The sequence below is a fragment of the Oryzias latipes genome, chromosome 8 (genome assembly GCF_002234675.1).
Source record: "Oryzias latipes chromosome 8, ASM223467v1".
NCBI lineage: Eukaryota > Metazoa > Chordata > Actinopteri > Beloniformes > Adrianichthyidae > Oryzias > Oryzias latipes.
Window position 1 is genome coordinate 8,777,415 of NC_019866.2, and position 23,114 is coordinate 8,800,528.

The 23,114-nt window shown below is 41.5% G+C and overlaps 1 protein-coding gene and 1 long non-coding RNA gene across 2 annotated transcripts; one reads left to right on the forward strand and one right to left on the reverse strand.

Moving 5' to 3' along the window:
- The first annotated feature begins 500 nt into the window (after window positions 1-500).
- On the forward strand, window positions 501-10,853 carry LOC101163414 (myosin heavy chain, fast skeletal muscle). The gene is made up of 39 exons (XM_023957485.1): window positions 501-704; window positions 1,104-1,247; window positions 1,329-1,485; window positions 1,563-1,590; window positions 1,679-1,790; window positions 1,872-1,964; window positions 2,050-2,113; window positions 2,232-2,330; window positions 2,468-2,571; window positions 2,670-2,808; window positions 2,893-3,011; window positions 3,097-3,246; window positions 3,324-3,494; window positions 3,588-3,894; window positions 4,224-4,297; window positions 4,383-4,470; window positions 4,539-4,656; window positions 4,764-4,887; window positions 4,985-5,121; window positions 5,211-5,466; window positions 5,833-6,075; window positions 6,162-6,338; window positions 6,421-6,566; window positions 6,792-6,882; window positions 7,031-7,420; window positions 7,493-7,619; window positions 7,696-7,814; window positions 7,946-8,142; window positions 8,226-8,409; window positions 8,504-8,669; window positions 8,744-8,868; window positions 8,946-9,254; window positions 9,342-9,545; window positions 9,626-9,751; window positions 9,856-10,026; window positions 10,125-10,229; window positions 10,320-10,415; window positions 10,526-10,657; window positions 10,805-10,853. The coding sequence occupies exons 1-39, from the start codon at window positions 501-503 to the stop codon at window positions 10,814-10,816; spliced, it is 5,808 nt and encodes a 1,935-aa protein (XP_023813253.1). The 3' UTR covers window positions 10,817-10,853.
- A 10,169-nt stretch (window positions 10,854-21,022) lies between these two features.
- LOC110015470 lies at window positions 21,023-21,863 on the reverse strand. Its single transcript, XR_002290671.2, has 2 exons — window positions 21,538-21,863; window positions 21,023-21,163 (listed from the first exon to the last, which is right to left on the reverse strand). It is a non-coding gene; the product is annotated as an uncharacterized LOC110015470 (long non-coding RNA).
- Between the last annotated feature and the right edge of the window lie 1,251 nt (window positions 21,864-23,114).

Below are 23,114 nucleotides of genomic sequence, written 5' to 3' on the forward strand. Positions count from 1 at the left end.
ATATCAGGTACTTGACTGAATTACCCAAACACTCCCAAATCCATGAAGTTTAAACTAAAGTATTTTAGATGGAGAAAATTCTCCCAAAAAGATTTAGAAAACTTATTTTCCTTTTTTGCTGTTCTTGTTGGTGCAATTTCAGAAAAGTTCTTACATCAGCATCACTTACACCATGAAATAGTTTAATGTTTTCCTAATGGTGAAAATAAGCCAGAAAATGTAATTTAAAAGACAGAGCAGAATAATGTAACAAAGAAAAGTGTCACTTGCTATTCTCAGTACTTTCTTATCTCTGATTGACTGGTTTAGGCATATTAAGTTATTGAAATTGTGTGTTTTATTTATGTAGCATCTAAGGAAACCAACCAGGACTGCATAATTTATTTTCTCCTAGGGTGGTCTGAGGTAACAATAAACAATATGAACAAAAATAGAAAAAAAAATGTGTTTTACATTTCCTAACCATTTTGATATTTTCTTCTTTAGTCAAAAGTGCCATCATGAGTACAGACGCAGAGATGGAGCAGTATGGCCCGGCGGCCATCTACCTCCGGAAGCCAGAGAGGGAGAGGATTGAGGCCCAGGCGGCACCTTTTGATGCCAAAACGGCCTTTTTTGTTGTTGATGCAGATGAGATGTATGTCAAGTGTAAACTAATCAAAAAGGAGGGTGGCAAAGCCACTGTGGAGACTGAAGGAGGGAAGGTAGGACAAGGTTGACTTCATTTTTTAGTATAAAAGTTTCATGAATCAGTTTTGCTATCAAGGATAAATATTATTTCTTATCTCTGTGTATCTTTCATTCTCACCTAGCTCATAAAGTTTATTAAGATCTTTGTAACTGGTTATCTATGTCTTTCTCATCAGTTATGTTAGTACCATATGCACTAAACTGAATTTATTCTAAATAAATTCAGGTAACATTATTTAACCGTTAAAACAGTATGTTTAGAAAGTTTTGAATCTTTTCTTTTTAAGTAATGTCTGTTTGCTTTGTTATCTGTGATGATACGAATTTCTTCTAAATTTCTAAGCTGGCCTATTCTTGAAAAGCGATGTGTTATATTTTTTAAGTACACCAAAACCTCTTTTTTTGTGTTTTAGACTGTCACTGTGAAAGAGGATGACATCCACCCCAGAAACCCTCCAAAGTTTGATAAGATGGAGGACATGGCCATGATGACCCACCTTAATGAGCCCTCTGTGCTGTTTAACCTCAAAGAGCGTTATGCATCATGGATGATCTACGTGAGTTTTAGTTTATTTTATAATTGCAATTGTTTGTGTTTCCATTTCAGAAAAAAAACAAAGTTTTCTTTTTTCTCATAGACCTACTCCGGATTGTTCTGCGTGGTCGTGAATCCATACAAGTGGCTTCCTGTGTATGACGCAGTCGTTGTGGGAGGATACAGAGGAAAGAAGAGGATTGAGGCTCCGCCCCATATCTTCTCCATCTCTGACAATGCCTATCAGTTCATGCTAACCGGTAAGAACAAAGAAGCCAAGGAAGCTCAAATATAATGACAATCATAACCAAAATAATACACATGTTTATGTTTTTAGATCGTGAGAACCAGTCTATCCTGATTACGTGAGTATTAGAGAAATTTAAATACAAAATATTTGTAAACTTGAGGAAACTTACTCTAAAGGCATAAAATGTGAAATGTGTACCCCAGTGGAGAATCTGGTGCAGGGAAGACTGTCAACACCAAGCGTGTCATCCAGTACTTTGCAACAATTGCTGCTCTTGGTGGAAAGAAGGAGCAGCAAAGCGCTGGAAAAATTCAGGTAAAGTCACTGAATTGGTCTGAAATTGCTGTAATGTGATTGCATGTGCATGTAATGTAAAAATATCCTGTATCCTTGCAGGGCTCGCTTGAGGATCAGATAGTTGCTGCCAACCCTCTGCTGGAGGCCTATGGTAATGCCAAGACTGTGAGGAATGACAACTCCTCCCGTTTTGTAAGTGTTTGAATCAATCTAATAGTTTGAGAATATGAGTCACTTTCTTCTTACATGCAATAATGTTTATCATTATGTTGTTCAGGGTAAATTCATCAGGATTCACTTTGGTTCCAGTGGAAAACTGGCTTCAGCTGATATTGAAACTTGTAAGTTAACAGCCTAACAAGTGGCATGAAAAACAGCCTCTATTGGTCTTTAACATGTACTTCTGTAGCTAAATTGTATTTCAGAAATACTAACTTTTTTTTAACTGGTTGATTGCAGATCTGTTGGAGAAGTCTCGTGTCACCTTCCAGTTGTCTGCTGAGAGGAGCTACCATATCTTCTACCAGCTGATGACGGGCCACAAACCTGAGCTCCTGGGTAAATTAAAGAAAAATTGTTCATGCAGTTTTACCTACATTAAGATCCGTTTAGATCCGTATGATATTGTAAAACTTGAATACATGGAAACTCAACATTTATCTTACAACCCCATAAACATTGTTTTTCTCCTTTAGAGGCTCTTCTCATCACCACCAACCCCTATGACTTCCCAATGATCAGCCAGGGTGAAATCACTGTTAAAAGCATCAATGACGTTGAGGAGTTCATTGCAACTGATGTAAAAAAAAATACTTTATACTTGTTCTTAAATTTTATTTTGAAAAATTGAGAGAGAAGACCAGAGCGATTTATTTGTACTTGTGATGTGCAATGCAGACTGCCATTGATATTTTGGGCTTTACTGCTGAGGAAAAGTTAGGCATCTACAAGCTGACTGGTGCTGTGATACATCATGGTAACATGAAGTTTAAGCAGAAGCAGCGAGAGGAGCAGGCAGAACCTGACGGCACTGAGGGTAACTGTCAAACTACCACTGTTCTCATAATGACAAAGATAAAAAAGAAATTATTATTCACACATTTATTTCTCTTTTCTTCAGTGGCTGATAAAATCGCCTACCTGATGGGTATGAACTCAGCTGACATGCTGAAAGCTCTGTGCTACCCAAGAGTCAAGGTTGGAAATGAGATGGTCACCAAAGGTCAGACCGTCCCACAGGTAATTATGAAAATAAAACGTGGCCATGGAAAATAAATATACTGAATATCAAAATGATACTATTCGTGTTCTTTTTTTTTTGTAGGTCAACAATGCTGTCAGTGCTCTGTGCAAGTCTGTCTATGAGAAAATGTTCTTGTGGATGGTCATCCGCATCAACGAGATGTTGGACACAAAGCAGCCAAGACAGTTCTTCATTGGAGTGCTGGACATTGCTGGATTTGAGATCTTTGATGTGAGTTGCAGCTGAGAAGATTTAAAAAAATGCAAGAATTCAAGCTGATTGAAATGTTCTCCTACATTTACTTACAGTTCAACAGCTTGGAGCAGCTCTGCATCAACTACACCAATGAGAAACTGCAACAGTTTTTCAACCACACCATGTTTGTCCTGGAGCAAGAGGAGTACAAGAAAGAAGGCATTGAATGGGAGTTTATTGACTTTGGCATGGACTTGGCTGCCTGCATTGAGCTTATTGAGAAGGTGATGAACCATATAATTACTTGTGTTTTTAGATCAACAAAGTTGAGGGGGAGGTGTTCAGCTATTTTAACATGAACTATTACTTCTTCCAAGCCAATGGGCATCTTCTCCATCCTTGAAGAGGAGTGCATGTTCCCCAAGGCTTCTGATACAACTTTCAAGAACAAGCTGCATGATCAGCATCTTGGCAAGACCAAGGCTTTTGAGAAGCCTAAACCTGCAAAGGGAAAAGCTGAAGCTCACTTCTCGCTGGTTCATTATGCTGGAACAGTGGATTACAACATCACTGGCTGGCTGGACAAGAACAAGGACCCACTGAACGACTCAGTGGTGCAGCTCTACCAGAAGTCTTCAAACAAACTGCTGGCCTTCCTCTATGCGGCCCATGCATCAGCTGAAGGTAAGAGTAATGTATTCTATTTTAACCAGTTCTAAATAGTAGAAACAGCTGGAATGCAAACCAATACTTTTCTAAACATTTGCTGGTGGAATTTTGTCCTTACAAATAAATGTTAGAGATTTTTCTATTAATTTAATTTATCTTATACACATGATTTGATATGGTTATGAATGAGAAAAATATGCAATAGATTTGTTGTTAATGTCAGGCACTTGAAAAGTAAATATACGGTAATCTTTTGTACTAGATTCATTCTATCAAGCTTTCATGTTTCTTTCTGTCAAGAATCTTGAAATTCCTAACACAATAATCCTTGACCAATCCATTAGATGCTGCTGGTGGTAGCAAGAAGGGTGGTAAGAAGAAGGGTGGCTCCTTCCAGACTGTCTCTGCTCTTTTCAGGGTATGTCTGCTAATATGAGTTTTGAGAGAGAGGACATTTAGTTTGTATAAATAATTTAATGACCTGTTATGTTCTGTCTCCACAGGAGAACTTGGCCAAACTGATGACAAACTTGAGGAGCACTCATCCCCACTTTGTGCGTTGCCTGATTCCAAACGAGTCAAAGACTCCAGGTTAAAAGGCTACAGTGCTAATGTTTTACATAATTATTTTAAGGATATAGTAATTATATTTTTTTCAGGTCTTATGGAGAACTTCTTGGTCATCCACCAGCTGAGGTGTAATGGTGTGCTGGAGGGTATCAGAATCTGCAGAAAGGGTTTCCCCAGCAGAATTCTCTATGGTGACTTCAAGCAGAGGTAAACGCAGTTTTCACTGAAGGATGTGATTTAAAATAAATATACAACTTAGCAAATTAACATAAATTAGGAAGGAATACGTGGATAAATCTACTTTTATCTTACAGATACAAAGTATTGAATGCCAGTGTCATCCCTGAGGGACAGTTCATTGACAACAAGAAAGCTTCAGAGAAGCTGCTTGGCTCTATTGATGTTGACCACACTCAGTACAAGTTTGGACACACTAAGGTGTCATTTATAGAAATGTCATAGTTTTTTTTTGCAAAAGCACGGAGCAATTCATGTGCGGACTTAAATATACTGTGTTGTTCGATGTCAATCTCAGGTGTTCTTCAAAGCTGGTCTGCTGGGTCAGTTGGAAGAGATGAGAGATGAGAAACTGGCTTCACTGGTGACCATGACTCAGGCTCTCTGCAGAGGATACGTTATGAGGAAGGAGTTTGTTAAGATGATGGAGAGGAGGTAGGAGCAATGAATATTTTATTTAGATAATAAAGGATACAATGGAGAAGTTTGAAAAAAACATTTACTTTTTGCATTTATGCAAACAGAGAATCTATCTTCGCCATCCAATACAACATCCGTTCCTTCATGAATGTGAAGAACTGGCCATGGCTCAAACTCTACTTCAAGATCAAGCCTCTTCTGAAGAGCGCTGAGACTGAAAAGGAGCTGCAGGAGATGAAAGGAAACTATGAGAAGATGAAAACAGACCTGGCTGCTGCTCTGGCCAAGAAGAAGGAACTGGAGGAGAAAATGGTTTCTCTGCTGCAGGAGAAAAATGATCTGCAGCTTCAAGTGTCTGCTGTAAGTTAGAAGTAGTTGTGTGTAGGATGTTAAACATAGTTAATAAATATGTTGATTAAGACTCTCAATCATCCAGGATGATTCCATCATAGTAGTAGGATTAGGGGTTGTCATCTGGACTTAGTTTTTTGGATAAGAGGTGAAATGTCTTCATCTTTAAAAAAACTAAGTCCAGATGACAACCCCTAAACCAAATACAAGTAATATATATACAATATAATAGTTAACAAATCCAAATGAAATATTAATGCTTTTAAATTGATAAGAGCATATTAATGCTTATTAATGCTTTTCACTTTTAACTAAATATAAATGCTTTTTACCTTTTGTTGTAGTAACATCCACTTCACTTGTCTGTAAGCATAGGAAGTAGAGAATCTCTCAGATGCTGAGGAAAGGTGCGAGGGACTCATTAAGAGTAAAATCCAGCTGGAGGCCAAACTCAAAGAGACCACTGAGAGACTGGAGGATGAAGAGGAAATCAATGCTGAGCTGACTGCTAAGAAGAGGAAGCTGGAGGATGAATGTTCTGAACTGAAGAAGGACATTGATGACTTGGAGCTCACCCTGGCTAAAGTGGAGAAGGAGAAACATGCCACTGAAAATAAGGTTAATGTCAAACTATCTATACATTACAGACAAATGTTATGTAATTTTATTTTAATTTAAAAAGTGACCTTTTATGGTACTCTAAGGTGAAAAACCTGACTGAGGAAATGGCTTCTCAAGATGAGTCCATTGCAAAGTTGACCAAGGAGAAGAAAGCCCTCCAAGAGGCCCATCAACAAACACTGGATGATCTCCAGGCAGAGGAAGACAAAGTCAACACTCTGACCAAAGCCAAGACCAAGCTGGAACAGCAAGTGGATGATGTAAGAAAAAAACACATTTTTGAATTTTCCCAAAGGACAATGTGTAAAAAAAGTATAACAATGAAATATCTTCATCCGGTAGCTTGAAGGTTCATTGGAACAAGAGAAGAAGCTCCGCATGGATCTTGAGAGAGCCAAGAGGAAGCTGGAAGGAGATCTGAAACTAGCCCAGGAATCCATAATGGATCTGGAAAATGACAAGCAGCAGTCTGATGAAAAGATCAAGAAGTATGATAATACATTTTAATTACTTAGATAAATAAAACCTAAAAACAGTTTTTATCCGCTTTGAGAAGTTTTTAAAAGTTTGTCCATATATCTTTTTAAGAAGATATAAAGAGTCATTTTTCATAAAACTACAATGTTACTTTCATGCATTGCATTTCAAACAAACACATTAGGAAATACTTCAAGACTGTCAATAAAGTCCATTTTTAATTTCATTGTGAACAGGAAGGACTTTGAAATCAGTCAACTTCTTAGCAAGATTGAGGACGAACAATCCCTTGGTGCTCAGCTTCAGAAGAAGATCAAGGAACTCCAGGTACGATTTCTGCAGCCAATCTTGGCTGTTATGTGGGTCATTTTAACAGACTTTCTACTTATGAAAAATATGGATACTTTTGTTCTCAAAGTTTTAATTGTTGTTTTGAAAGACACCTTGAACATATTTATGTGGACTTTAATTTTAGGCTCGTATTGAGGAGCTGGAAGAGGAGATTGAGGCTGAGAGAGCTGCTCGGGCCAAAGTAGAGAAGCAGAGAGCTGATCTCTCCAGAGAGCTTGAGGAGATCAGTGAGAGGCTTGAAGAAGCTGGAGGGGCAACATCTGCTCAGATTGAGATGAACAAGAAGCGGGAAGCTGAGTTCCAGAAGCTGAGGAGAGATCTTGAAGAGTCCACACTGCAGCATGAAGCTACTGCAGCAGCTCTCCGCAAGAAGCAGGCCGACAGCGTTGCAGAGCTGGGAGAACAGATCGACAACCTGCAGCGTGTCAAGCAGAAGCTGGAGAAGGAGAAGAGCGAGTACAAGATGGAGATTGATGATCTCAGCAGCAACATGGAAGCTGTTGCTAAATCAAAGGTTTTCTTTGTTCAATCTTTTAAATGTTCTTTGTCAACATATAATTTCTAAACTAAACACATAATTTTTAAGGGCAACTTGGAGAAAATGTGCAGAACTCTTGAGGACCAGCTGAGTGAGCTCAAGGCAAAAAATGATGAAAACATTCGGCAACTGAATGACCTGAATGCACAGAGGGCAAGACTTCAGACCGAAAATGGTCAGTCACTTGACACAGAAAAAAAGTCCCTTTTTGGATAATTTCAATTAATATTCTTTTACTTTTAAATTTCTAGGGGAATTTTCTCGCCAGCTTGAAGAGAAAGAAGCTCTAGTTTCTCAGCTGACCAGAGGCAAACAGGCCTTCACTCAGCAGATTGAGGAGCTGAAGAGACAAGTGGAGGAGGAAGTGAAGGCATGACCATTTTACACTTTACTACGGTGTTAAAAAAATTAAAAATTAAACCAAAAGTAAAGTCTACAGATAAACCACTACCACCATTTTTGCAGAACATGAGATAGTAAAAAAAATGTCTGTTTTGTCAGGCCAAGAACGCTCTGGCTCATGCTGTCCAGTCAGCCCGTCATGACTGTGATCTGCTCAGAGAGCAGTTTGAGGAGGAGCAGGAGGCCAAGGCTGAGCTGCAGAGAGGAATGTCCAAGGCCAACAGTGAGGTGGCTCAGTGGAGAACCAAATATGAAACTGATGCCATCCAGCGCACTGAGGAACTGGAGGAGTCCAAGTTAGTCAAAGCATTACATCATTTCATCAAACTATTCTGTTTCTTACTTCTTTTAAAACATTCACTCCATCCATTTGCTGCAGGAAAAAGCTTGCCCAGCGCCTGCAGGAGGCTGAGGAGTCCATTGAGGCTGTGAACTCCAAGTGTGCCTCTCTGGAGAAGACCAAGCAGAGGCTGCAGGGTGAAGTGGAGGACCTCATGATTGATGTGGAGAGAGCTAATGCTCTTGCTGCAAACCTGGACAAGAAACAGAGAAACTTTGACAAGGTACCATGTTCATCTGACAGTTAAAAAAAGTAAAACATGTTGGGAAGATACACTTACTTTAGTAACAAACCTGCAACCAATGGATAACCTGTAGGTCCTGGCAGAATGGAAGCAGAAGTATGAGGAGAGCCAGGCAGAGCTTGAAGGAGCTCAAAAAGAGGCTCGCTCTCTCAGCACAGAACTGTTCAAGATGAAGAACTCCTACGAGGAGGCCCTGGATCAGCTGGAGACCATGAAGAGGGAGAACAAGAACCTGCAGCGTATGCTCCTATACCTTCTTTACACCATTTTCATGGACAGATTTCTAAAAAAATTCATTTTCTATGTATCTTAGAGGAGATCTCAGATCTGACTGAACAGCTTGGTGAGACTGGAAAGAGCATCCATGAGCTGGAGAAAGCCAAAAAGTCTGTGGAGACAGAAAAGAGTGAAATTCAGACTGCTTTGGAGGAAGCTGAGGTACTAATTTAAGAAAATCCTAAATTAAAAGTCGCAATTGTCTTCAAGTAATTTATTTGAACCTAAATTATCTCAAGGGCACTCTGGAGCACGAGGAAGCCAAAATTCTCAGAGTACAGCTTGAGCTCAACCAGGTCAAAGGTGAGATTGACAGGAAGCTGGCAGAAAAGGACGAGGAGATGGAACAGATCAAGAGGAACAGCCAGAGGGTGATTGAATCCATGCAGAGTACTCTTGATGCTGAGGTCAGGAGCAGAAATGATGCCCTGAGAGTCAAGAAGAAGATGGAGGGAGACCTGAATGAGATGGAGATTCAGCTCAGCCATGCCAACAGGCAGGCTGCTGAGGCCCAGAAACAACTCAGGAATGTTCAGGGACAACTCAAGGTGAGTTTGAAGACACTTTAAGTGCATTCAAGTGTTCATAGAATAGAAAATGAGTTGTGTCTCTCTAACCTTTATTGTTGTTTTCAGGATGCCCAGCTGCACCTTGATGATGCTCTGAGAGCACAGGAGGACATGAAGGAACAGGTTGCCATGGTGGAGCGCAGGAATGGTCTGATGTTGGCTGAGATTGAGGAGCTGAGAGCCGCTCTGGAACAGACAGAGAGAGGACGTAAAGTGGCTGAACAGGAGCTGGTGGATGCCAGTGAACGTGTCGGACTGCTTCACTCTCAGGTTAATATTCTATTTTTGAAAAACTCAACTACAGTTTCTAGAAACGAAAAATGGAATAAATGGTCTGTTCCTCTTTTCAGAATACCAGTCTTCTGAACACCAAAAAGAAGTTGGAGTCTGATCTTGTCCAGGTTCAGGGTGAAGTGGATGATGCTATTCAAGAAGCAAGAAATGCAGAAGAGAAAGCCAAGAAGGCCATTACTGATGTAAACCATTTTTATTTTGTATTTTTCATTATTTCAAGATATTTTAAAAAAGCTCTAGTTTTTTCCTGCTTAGTCTTATATTTTCATCCTACTTCTCAATATAGGCTGCCATGATGGCTGAGGAGCTAAAGAAGGAGCAGGACACCAGCTCTCATCTGGAGAGGATGAAGAAGAACCTGGAGGTCACAGTGAAGGACCTGCAGCACCGTCTGGATGAAGCTGAGAACCTGGCTATGAAGGGTGGAAAGAAGCAGCTCCAGAAACTGGAGTCTAGGGTATGAGATTAAAATGATTTGTGTTTTTGTTAAATAAACAATGGAAAAGATTGTACCCTAAATAGAAGCAAAACATTTTTTTAATTATCTATATACAGGTGCGTGAGCTGGAGAGTGAAGTTGAATCTGAGCAGAGACGTGGAGCCGATGCAATCAAAGGAGTTCGCAAATACGAGAGGAGAGTGAAGGAGCTCACTTATCAGGTACATAGTTAGTTTTACAACAACAAAAAATAAAAAATATTTTCATGTGTAGTACTGAAATTGTCTTTTTTCAATCTTTTATTGATCCAGACCGAGGAGGACAAAAAGAATGTGAACAGGCTTCAGGATCTGGTTGACAAGCTGCAGCTTAAAGTCAAGGGGTATAAGAGACAGGCTGAGGAGGCTGTAAGTTAAATACTGTTTTATCCCATCTGAAGAATTGATACATACTCAAACTTAAGTTTTAGAAGGTAAGTGTGGGTAAAGTTCATAATTTGTTTATGTAAACTACACAGGAAGAGCAGGCCAACACCCACATGTCCAGGCTCAGAAAGGTACAGCATGAGCTGGAAGAAGCTCAGGAGCGTGCTGACATTGCTGAGTCCCAGGTCAACAAGCTGAGAGCCAAGAGCCGTGACACTGGAAAGGTAATTTATAGTAATAATTAAACTTCTATATCTTGACAAACTTCTACATAAGTAATATATAACAAGTAAATTAACCAATAATACTGTAAGATTGACTAAAATTACGAATTCTGGTTACTAAATAATTATTTTTATGCTTTTTTACAGTCTGAAGAGTGAGAGACAACATCTGTTTGGAACACTTTGGCAGAGGTCATAAAATATGAACCAGCTGTTGATTTGTCCTCAAACATTGTCTTTTAATAAATAGTTAGCTAACTAAAAAATCTTTCTGCCTCATGTTGTTGTTGTGGTTTTTCATGGATTTTAAACATTCCCTTTTTGAAAAAAAATAGAACTTTATTCAAAATTATGTTCATTCATTAAAAAACACATGACTTCCAGCTCCAGGACAAGATCGACTTCTTTTTGGCTGAAACTATTTCACACCTCATATCTTGTCTTGGTAGATACAGTGGTATGAGAAAGTTTGGGCACCCCTGATAATTTTCAAGATTTTTCTTCATAAATCATTGATTGTTCAGATCATCAATTTCAGTTAAATATATCATATAGCAGATGAACACAGTGATATTTGAGAAGTGAAATGAAGTTTATTGGATGTAAAGAAACTGTGCAATAATTTTTCAAACACAAATAAGAAGGTGCTTAAATTTGGGCACCCCAACAGAAACATGCCATCAATATTTAGTAGATCCTCTTTTTGCAGAAATGACAGCCTCCTAAAATATTATTTCACAACCCCAATGCATCAGTCAGAACTAATAGACAGACTTCCAACAGGTTTTTTCCTTGGAAGAGGAACCAGACAGGGTTGCCTACTCTTTTCCTCTTTTTTTTGCTATATTTATTGAGCCTCTAGCTGCAGCAATACGACAGAATGAGAGCATTAAAGGAATTAAAACCAAACACAGCCATCATAAAATTAGTCTCTATGCAGATGACATATTACTGTTTTTAAACAATTCCCATTCTGTAAATGAAACAGCAACAATTATTAATGAATTCTCCTCCATGTCTGACTACTCAATTAATTGGAATAAATCTGTTTTATTACCACTGAACTGTAATGCGGAGCAAAAACTCATAATACCAGTCAAATCAGGCAATGTCAAATATTTAGGTATTTAGTTTTCCCCCAAATGAACCCAGAATTTTTGCCCAGAACTGCTGCAGCTAAACCACACCGCATTACTTAAAAAGCCTACAGGACGATCTAACCCGCTGGGTCAACCTGCCTCTGTCCCTCAAGGGAAAGGTAGCCACGGTTTAAATGAAAATCTTTCCCAAAGTTAATTGTCTTTTCTCAATGATCCCCACACAACCGCCACTAAAATGGTTCAAAACATTAGACTCATCCATTATAGGCTTTTTATGGAACAATAAACCTGCAAGAATTAGTCTAAAATCTTTATAAACTGCAAAAAGGTGTGGAGGCTTTGAATGACCTAACTCCTACAAATACTTTCTTGCAAATAGATTACAATACATCTTAAAATGCTTAAAAAAATAATTCAGAAACCAACTCACGGTTAGACTGAGAACAGATGTTATGTGGAAAGATCAACCTGTCAGATATGCCTTTTATTAGCCAATCATTTAAAAAACAGGACTTACCCCCTTCCTCATATGACCTCATATTAGGGTGAGGGGGTGGGGGGTCTAGCCTGCGATGCGCCTTGGGGGGGGGCTACTTGGCAGTGGCCCCCCTCCTATGGTTGCCGTATGGAGTGGGCCCCCCCTCTTTCGGTTTTATTTGCACCTTAGACATGTAGGGTCCTTGGTAGGGGGGGTGCTTGGACATCACTGCAAGCAAGCAGCAGATGTCCTCCTGGCACCCTACCCGCCAATTTTAACCGCACCTTAGACATTTAGGGCCCCTTGGTGTGGAGGGTGAGGGGACATCACTGTGAGTAATCAGGAGATGTCCCCTTAGTGCCCTACTCGCCAATTTTAACTGCACCCCCCTTAGTACACACACCCCTCCCCCTTCAATATATACATTCAAACATAAACACACACACATGCACACAAACACCCTCTCAAACACCCATACACGCACACACATTTTACAAGGAAGGTGGGACCTGGGTCCATCTGTCCCCTACCCCTTCCCTGGTGGGGGGTGCGGGCCCCTTGGCGATGGCGGCCGTGTCCCTTGGGTGCCGGCTCCCTGGGCCCGGCGGTGCTCTCTCCGCACGGTGGGGGGGTTCATATTACACCTGAGCCGGGGGTGTTCGTGTCCCTGGGGGGAGGGTCCTGGTCCTTGCCCCTGGGCGCTGGGCCCCGCCAAACTTCCAACATGGCCGAGCATGGTCGGGCCATATTTATAACACCCCTTGTGGGCCGCCCTTTTTTCCCCGGGGTTCCCCCCTCCTGGGCGGGGGCGGCGGGCCCCTGCCTTGCTCCTACCTGGACCAACCGTGGGCCGGGTGGGTGGCTGCCTGGAGTGCGGAGCGGGTCTCCCTTGGGGGGTCCTGGCTCGTACCTGGGGTCGGGGCGGGGGGATGCCCGGAACTCCTGGGTGGTGGTGGGGTGCTCGTCTGGGGCTGTGGGCGTCCCTCTCCGGTGGGGCCCTGCGTTGGGCTCTTCCGGCGCGGCGGGGGGGCTGCTTTCCTGGCTGGGCTGGGGCGGCGCTCTCTTTCCCTCCGCGCCTCCCTGCTCTCTGGCTCTGGGGGCCTCGCGGCGGTCCTGCTGGCCCTGGCCTGGGTGGCGGTCTTGGTCGCCCGGGGGGCGGTTGTTCCCTGCCTGTTCCCGTATGGCGTTGGGGGAATTCCGGCTGCCGCTGCTGCTGCGGCGGGGGTCTGGGTGTGGGGGTGGCTGGGCGCTCCTCCTCCTTCTTTTCACATTCCACCATCCATTTTAGAAGAACATAAACACTCACTTGAGCACAGGTGTTAGCTCACCTTTGCACTAATAGTTTGCATGATTGAATGAATGAAAGATTTCACACTAGTTGGTTTAAAGGCATAGGTATGCGTTCGTGAACACTATCTGTTTTGTGTACATGTTGACATGTGGACATTCTTGCAGCTAGCAGGTGTGTTTATAATATTTGAGTGTGTGTGAACAGGCCCCGCCCTTTTTGTACTACATTTGAACCGTACCATAATGATTAACAACCAGTAAACTTGTTGCTTTATGCTGCTTCATGGTCTTACCCCCCTTCCCCTCCTATTATCACCCTCCTACCCCCCCCTCTCTCTAACGTCCCTCTCTCTTCTTTCCCTCTTTCCTTTTCCGTCCGGTCCAACACCAAAGATTTTCAAACATGATTGAAATGAATAAAGTTTGGCCTCAATTACAAAAGGGGGTTATTCAGACATACCTTTGGTTTGTCTGAAGATTAATAACCCCTCTTGTTAAAATAAAATATGTCCAACACAAGAGGCCCTCAGCTCTCATCTGTTTGCCTAGCTGTTGGACAGGACAAGTTTAAAAAAACAAAAAACAAAAAAAAAACAGGACTGCTTCCAAAGTATTAATATAAACGCCACTTTAACAGCCTGGTGGGAATGTCTCAAAATATCAAACCGTGCAAAATTACACCCATCTGGAACAAACCCGACATCCTCATAAACAAAAAAATTGATACACTTCCTAGCTTGTCGAGGTGGGGGCGTAACATTACCTGAGCCCTAAATTATTGATAGAAATTTCATAACACCCCAGGAACTAAAAGACAAACATGGAATTAATAACTTCTTGGAATATCAGCAACTTAAATCTGTTATTACTAAAAAGTTCAAATACAAAGACAACTGTCGTTATTTTCGAGACTTCGAGACAGACCCATATGCTGGAACCCGGAAGGAAAACAGGAGAGATTTATGGTAAGTAATTTGGTTTATTTTCTTGCAGGATGTTTCCCAAGGACATGGGTCTTCGGCTTGATGCAGCAGGTGAGTAGCTCATGACGTGGCGTGGCTGGAGGGTTTCTCTGTTTGCTGTGAAGGCTGAGCAGGCATGAACAGCAGACGTGGCGAGTGTGGTTTGTTTGGACAGGTACGGAGGTAATCCCAGGTAACACTCATGGTGAAATAATCCTGGAAGTGAGGTGTAAAACAAAGTTACTTGACAAGAATAATTCAATGGCTAAAACATGAGTGACCTGACAAGCACCATGGAGGAGCAACAAACTGGCAATGAATGCTGGAGCTGGATCTCCTTAAGACTGCTGGAGGTTGATGAGTTGAGTGAATACAGCTGGGAATCCTCAGGAGCAGAGTAGAGAGGGGAGGGGGAGGAGAGCTGCCAGAGGCACCATGACAACAACGATTTAAAGCCACCAGAAGTAGTTACCTCTCTGATTCATTTTTCAATGAATAAAACTCTCTCCAAAATATACAAACTCTTGTGCAACCTAGATGATTATATTCCACTTCCGAAAACAAAATGTGATGCAGATTTGAGCATCAGCACAGATGAAAGCTTCTGGTCAGAACTTTGTCTAAACAAACTTGCAGCTAATCCAGTTCAAAACTCCCCACAGGATTTATTAAACTGGACAGATGATGTTCAAGATGGGTCTCAGTAACTCAGACATTTGTGAGCACTGTGATAGTAATCTACCCGACAGTAACATGCATGCACTGTGGTTCTGCAAACCTGTCTAGGCTCTCTGGCAACAGGTATGTGCCGATCTATCAGTCTGGCTTAAAGTTTCAATCACGGCTTCACGGTCACTTTGCGTGCTTGGTGACATGAGTGCCATCAATAAAGAAGGAGGATTAGTATCTATCATTTTCATGACTTTTTGTATTGCTAAAAAAACAATTTTAATAAACTGGAAAAACAAGAAAAATATTAATGTAAGTCAATCTGCTGTTTGATCATATCAGCTTGGAAAAAAATGTCAGCCCAAAGTTCAAGTAACCTTGAAAGAATTCAGTCTCTCTGGTCTCCCAACTCCATGACTTCGGGGGTGGGGGGCCTGGTCGTCGCTGCTTCTTGTCTGTCTGCCGTGGTTAGGGGGTGGGGGTCGGGGCCTTCCGGTGCCTTATGGGGGGCAGTGGGGACTCCGTTAGTTGGGTGGTCGGGTCCTGTGCCGGGGTGGGGCGGGCTGGGATGATGCGCGGTCTTCCGGGCTTGGTGTGTGTGTGTGTGTGTGTGTGTGTGGGGGGGTGTTGAGTGGTGGTCTGGCTTGGCTTGGGGGGTGGTCTTTTTGACTGTCCTGGGGGGTTGGCGTGGGGCCCTGCTTGGGGGGGGGGGGGGGGGTCCCAGTGGTGCTGTATGGGCTGCACCTGGGGCTGGGGTCACCCCTTAGCCAGGGAAGGAGTGTATTGTATTGGTGTGTATCAGTACGGGACCTTGGAGGTTTGACGGGTCGGGGTCTCCTCTGAGGCAACCAGCGGTCGCCCCGGCTGGTTGGCTGCCTCGGTCCCCTCGTGGCCTGACCAGAGCTCTCCCACGGGTGGCGCCTGGGGGCTGGGTCCTGGACTTGCTCCGGGGGGGTGGCGCTTTCTGGCTCCTCTTTCTATGTGTGGGGTGGGTGGTGTGGGGCCTGGGGGGTCGGCGCTTCGGGGGATGGGACCCCTGGGCTGGGGGGAACTGGGCCCTATGCTGGGGGGGCTGGGGGACGGCGGGGACAGTCTACCAGCTGTCATCCGTTTTAGAGGAACATGGACACTCACTTTAGCACAGGTGTTAGCTCACCTTTGCACTAATATTTTGCGTGATTGAATGAAATATTTCACACTAGTTGGTTTGAAGGCATAAGTATGCGTGTGAGAACAATATTTGTATTGTGTACATGTTGACATGTGAACATTTTTGGAGCCAACAGGTATGCTTATAGCATTTGAGTGTGTGTGTGGACAGGCCCCGCCCTTATAAACTTGTATTACATCGGAACCTAACTGTAATGATTCTAACCATCCAGACACTTTTTGCTTCATGCTGCTTCCTGGTTTTACCCCCCCCCCCCCTTTCTATAATCACCCTCCTATCCTCCCCTCTCTAACATCCCCCTATCTTCTTCCCTCCTTTCCTTTTCCGTCCGGTCCAACACAAAAGATTTTCAAATATGATTTAAAATGAAAAAAGTTTGGCCTCGATTACAAAAGGTGTTTATTCCGATATACCTCTGGTTTGTCAGAAGGGTCACAACCCCTGTTGTTAAAATAAAATATGTCCAACACAAGAGACCTTCAGCTCTCATCTGTTTGCAAAGCTATTGGACAGGACAAGTCCAAAAAAAAAATACAAAGAAAAAAGACAAAATAAGAAATGTCAGCCTCCACTCGCTTCCTATAGCTTCCAATAAGAGTCTGGATTCTGGTTGAAGGTATTTTGGACCATTTCTCTTTGCAAAACATCTCCAGTTAAGTCAGACTTGATGGCTTCCGAGCATGGACAGCTCGCTTTAAATCACACCACAGATTTTCAATAATATTCAGGTCTGGGGACTGAGATGGCCATTCCAGAACATTGTACTTGTTCCCCTGCATGAATGCCTTTGTAGAATTAGAGCAGTGTTTAGGATCATTGTCTTGTTGAAATATCTAGCCCGTTGCAACTTAAACTTTGTCATTGATTCTTGAACATTGTTTGTAAGAATCTGCTGATACTGACTGGAGTCCATGCAACCTTCAACTTTGACAAGATTTCCAGTACCTGCACTGGCCACACAGCCCCAAAGCATGATGGAACCGCCACCAAATTTTACTGTGGGTGGTAAATATTTGTCTTGGAATGCTGTGTTCTTTGTTCGCCAGGCATACCGCCCCTTGTTATGTCCAAAGAACTCCTTTTTAGTTTCACTGGTCCACAGCACCTTATTCCAAAATGAAGCTGGCTTATCCAAATGTGCTTTAGCATACGTCAAGTGACTCTGTTTGTGGCATGTGCACAGAAAAGGCTTCTTCCACATTACTCTTCCATACAGCATCTCTTTGTGCAAAGTGCGCTGAATGGTTAAACGATGCACAGTGACACCATCTACAGCCAGATCACGTTGTAGGTCTTTGGAGCTGGTCTGTGGGTTGAGTTTGATTGTTCTCACCATCCTTCACCTCTGCCTATCTGAGATTTTTCTGGACCGGCCACTCCGGGGCTTTGCTTGAACTGTGCTTGTGGTCTTCCATTTTCTCACTATATTCCTCACAGTGGAAATTGTCAGCTGAAATCTCTTAGCAAGCTTTTTGCATCCTTCAACTAAACTATAATGTTGAACAATCTTTGTTTTCAGGTCATCTGACAGCTGTTTTGAGTTTCCCATGTTGACAGTCATCAGAGAAGATGCAAAGAGGAGAAAAACTTGCTCTTGGCCACCTTACAGTTTTTCTCAGTCGCTTTGGTACAATTCTCAGATCAGAATTGAAGTTTGCAAAACGTGTGTGCATTTCTCAGAACAATTTGTACAAACAGCAAAACACTATGGATTTCTTGCAAAAGCCTGTAACTTGCTCAAAATCTTTAGTTCATCTCTCAAAACTAAGTCTTTATGTCATTGAACATGTCAGTGCCATCAGAATGTCAAGTCCTTGTGTCACTGTCTACGAACAAAACAGTCAAATTACTTAGTCATGTTGTCAATATAACTGTGTACTTTAAAGGGAGGTTCTGATGTAAACTATGGCTAAAGTTTTGATGACAATTATTGTAAAATGTAAGTTACACCTTTTTTGTTTGATTCCAAGAGACTGGACAAGATTCACATTTACACTTTTATTGTTCATATTGTAATTTGTTGACAGACCATGTCATACCAACATAGAAAAAACCCACTGCAAACAGTAACACAAAGGGAAAAAAAATATAGGACAATATTCTGTACAACAGTACAGGCAGTGCAGTAGGAATTGGTGTGGTCTTCCTACACCTCTTGTCGTTCCTGTATGTTAGGCCACAAATTCTCATCCACATCACAGCGAATATCCTCTCTTGCAATGCAGTGAAATATGTTTGTCACATTATGACAACTTGGTCAACCATTTTGCTGTTAATGATTTATACGATGAACTAATGACTAGGTGTTTTGAGGATTAAGACTATTGCACAGTGAACTATATAATACATTTTGATCAACATGACATAAACAATTGATAATGTAGCAAAGAGCAGAGAATTGTACATAATCATTTGCATGGATGTACCAAAGCAATTGCAACTTGTTCAAAGAAGTGAGAAACTGCTTATATGATGTGAAGATTGAACAAATAGTTTTGGGAATTTCATTCTGATCTGAGAATTGTACTAAAGCGACTGAGAAAAACTGTAAATACCTCTTCTCATGATTGGCTTCACATGTGTATATAGGATAAGGATCAATGAGTTTGTGAAACGAATTTTGTGTTTTAATAATTATTGCTAAAGGTAGTCAAATCAATAAAACAGGGGTGCCCAAATTTACGCACCTGCCTATTTTTGTTTAAGTAATTATTGCACAGTTTCTTTAAATCCAACAAACTTCATTTCCCTTCTTAAATATCATTGTGTTTATATGCTATATGATCTATTTAACTGAAATTGATGATCCGAACAACCAATGATTTATGAAGAAAAATCTTGAAAATTATCAGGGGTGCCCAAACTTTCTCATACCACTGTATCTACCAAGACAAGATATGAGGTGTGAAATAGTTTCAGCCAAAAAGAAGTCGATCTTGTCCTGGAGCTGGAAGTCATGTGTTTTTTAATGAATGAACATAATTTTGAATAAAGTTCTATTTTTTTTTCAAAAAGGGAATGTTTAAAATTCATGAAAAACAACAACAACAACTTGAGGCAGAAAGATTTTTTAGTTAGCTAACTGTTTATTAAAAGACAATGTTTGAAGACAAATCAACAGCTGGTTCAAAGCTGGTTGAACAGCTGGTTCGGGGTGCCCAAACATTCTCATACCACTGTAGATGGATAGATAGATAGATAGATAGATAGATAGATAGATAGATAGATAGATAGATAGATAGATAGACAGACAGACAGACAGACAGACAGACAGACAGACAGACAGACAGACAGACAGACAGACAGACAGACAGACAGACAGACAGACAGACAGACAGACAGACAGATGGATAGATAGTCTTTAATGATCCCTGAGGAAATAAAAAAGAGCAATGAATGGATTTGATAGATTAAAAATCAATGGATTAAATATTTTTTTTAAATCAGTGGGTTACATTAGTTAGAAGGAATTGCTTCTTATATGCTCTGTCAGAGAGTTTTATTGCCTGATGCCATGAGGAACAAATGATTTCTTCAGTCTGTCTGTGGAGCAGCGCTCGGATAGCAGTAATTCAGGGGATGTAAGTGATTCCTCGTGATGGCCCTACGTCAGAGGTGGGCAATTCCAGGCCTCGAGGGCCGGTGTGTCTGCACGATTACCAGATTGTTTTGCCTTACTAATGGCTGAATACCTGGTTCAGCTGTGTCCAGCCAATCAGAACACTCCAGAGCAGGGTATGTTGGAAAACATGCTGGAATGAGGCACTCAGTGCCCACCTGGTCAGAGTTTTCTGTTCTGCCACCTCCTCCACAAGAGCCAGCTTCAGTCCCACCACAAGCTCTTGATGATCTTGTTACCCAGGCAGATGTTGTTCTTGCTGGCAATGCACCAGCACACAGCAGTGTAGAGGAGAGCACTCTCCACCACCGACAGATAAAATGCATGCGGGAGTTTTGTGCAGATGTCAAATGAGTGCAGCTTACGGAGAAAGTACAGCCTGGATTGGCCCCTCCTGTAAAGCTGGTCTATGTTAGTAGTCCTGTCCAGCTTGTGGTCCAACACAACCCCCAGGTACTTGTGGGTCTGTACCATCTCCACGCTTTCTCCCTCTATGTGCATGGGGTGAGGTGTTCGAGCTTTCCTTCTGAAGTCCCGAACCATCTCCTTGGTTCTCTAGACGTTCAGCTAAAGCTGGTTCTCCCTCCACCAGGCCAAAAAGTCCTCCACCAGCCACCTGTACTCCCTCTCCTCTTCCCATTTGATGTAGGCCACAATAGCTGTATCCTCCATGGACTTCTGCATGTGGCAGGTCGCGCAGCGAAAGTCGGACGTATGCAGAGTGAAGAGAAGAGGAGACGGCACTGACCCCTGCGGTGCCGTACACTGAAGCTGAGGGTACTGGAGAAGTATGCCCCCATCTGGGCATATTGCTGCCTGATAGTTGACCATTCTCATTTATTAAACAACTGATGTGATTTTATACAGTAAAACTTATTAAATTGAGTCAAGTCAGCCACACATTGCATCTAAAATAATTTAATATAAAAATGTCTGCATGAAAATCTTTGCTATTTTACTTCTCAAACTGGTGGTGTCACTGCTTTAACCAGATATTTATATTTAATGTTGCAACATAAAAATCAACACTTGAACCCAGAAAATATGTAATCTTTCTTAAACAAGACACAGAGATATTTTCTTCAACAAGTTTTAATAAGTAAAAATAGCAATTAATAATCAGGAATGTGACAGATGTTTTCCACACGTTTTTTCTTTCCATCAGACCACTACCCAGAGAATTCAAAAACTTTGAAGAAATAGCCTGGGATAGTTTCCTGTGAACAAAAGATAAAAGTGTCATTAAAATGTATTGTTTACAATTGCCAAAACTGCATATTTGACCAAGATTCTTAATTTAGTTTGTCATAATGTGCAAGCCAACATATTTGTTTATTAATGTTTTAAAGGATCAGTTTTTAAAAATAATATAAAAATGTATTCAAACTGTTAAAGTTGCAACAGGTGAGGCAGATATTTTAAATATGTTTGTGTGTTACGCTGTGTCACAGTTAATTGAGCATGCCACATTACATCTCCCAAGGTGAAAATCATTTCAGAGCTGTCAGCAGGCAACAATTTTACTACAAGACAAACTGCACCAAAAAACAACAAAACAATGTAGGGTCACTTAAAGTCTTCAAACACTTACTTTTCAGGCACTAAGGACCTCAAATTCATGAAGTTGTAACAGGACTGCATCTGCCATGGAGTAAAAGAAGTAGAGCTGTGTTAAAAACTGGGGCAACACATTACTGGAGAAATTAGCCCAACTACGAGGGCTCACAGACCCCTTTCAAATGCTGTGGAAGATCATCTGTCATCATTTTATATCCCTGAAACATACAGCAACACTGGCTGACAGTGTCCTACTTTTGATTATGCAGTCAAACTGCCCCAGTCTGAAAAATGTAGATGGTCATCAAATAAATTCAACAGGCAGCTGCAAAACATGATATCTCCCCCACAGCACTGCTCAATCCTGTTTAGAAGGTTAAGAGGACTGGTGTCCTGTTTCTGTAAATGCCAGCCAATTCTTCTAGTAAACAACTTACACACATATTTGAAGCACTCTGCTTTCCACTGCTTTTTTTCTTTCTTTCTATACATACATAAATATGCATATATATATATATATACATAGCCTGTACATAAACGTAAAGTGTAATTTTTACAAATGCTGTTGCAAAACTATTATTTAAAGAAAACAATTGAAAATGTATTATTTTTATCTCTTTTTTTGACTGTACTATGTCACCTACTATTTTAAAGAGTTGTGTTTGGCCGCGGAACCGCAATCAGTGTGTGAATGTGAATGGGTTAATGGATATGTGACTGTAAAGCGCTTTGGGCCTCCAAGGAATGTAGAAGGGCCCTATACATTTACCATTTACCATATCAATGAAAATAATATATTTTATTCAAAGGTGTATTTTTTGGCAACTTTTAATTTCCAGTTATAAAAGTATGTAAATCTTGAAAATATTTTACCTTTTCAATGAAAACCTTAACCCTCTGTCAAATATTTACAAGAGTGTAAATATATTCTAAATTTACGAGTAATATCTATATTCAATGTGCCATCACAAGAATGTCATCTATTACATTGTGCTTGTTGGTCAATAAAAGTGTAATCTTGTGTCAAATTTCAGCATTCTGAAATAAAGGAAGAACATTTTGATTAAATCCTTGAAACCCTCTGGATGTGTTCGAGTCTATCCTTCCTGACTAACCGTAACACTAAGCTCCAAACATGTCAAACCCAGCGGGAAGTACGGAGAACAGAGACTTACCGCAACCATCCACAGATCTGGACTCTGCTGCTTTGTCAGCCTTGAACCGAGAACTGCAAGGCTATATGTCCGGTATGTTACAGTTGCTCCATGATCATCTCACAGCATTGGAACCCATTACTCCATTCTTTCCTAAACAAATCCAACTGGAATCTCCAGAGCCATTTGGTGGGACTGCTGAGGACTAAGCGTTTCGGTCTTCCTGCTGGCTCTCATTTTGGCCACTCATTTTAAGTTTTATCCAGTGAGGTCCCCTCCGAGCAGAGAAAAGTGGCCTTTGCTCTGAATTTCCTGACTGGTCGGGGCAAGAACTGGGTTTGGTGGAGAGACACAGTGGAGCCAAGCTCTGCAGTTCATTTCAAGTTTTTTTCCACTCAACTATTCTCGTGTTCAACCCCACTACGCCCCACCGAGCCACTGCTGCAAAGTTCCTCCG

Coding starts and splice junctions, on each gene's coding strand:
- LOC101163414 (XM_023957485.1), top strand. CDS start 501: ATGAGTACAGACGCAGAGATGGAGCAGTATGGCCCGGCGGCCATCTAC. Junction 4,888..4,984: donor ACAAGTTTGGACACACTAAG/GTGTCATTTATA, acceptor TGTCAATCTCAG/GTGTTCTTCAAAGCTGGTCT. Junction 10,027..10,124: donor TCCAGAAACTGGAGTCTAGG/GTATGAGATTAA, acceptor ATCTATATACAG/GTGCGTGAGCTGGAGAGTGA.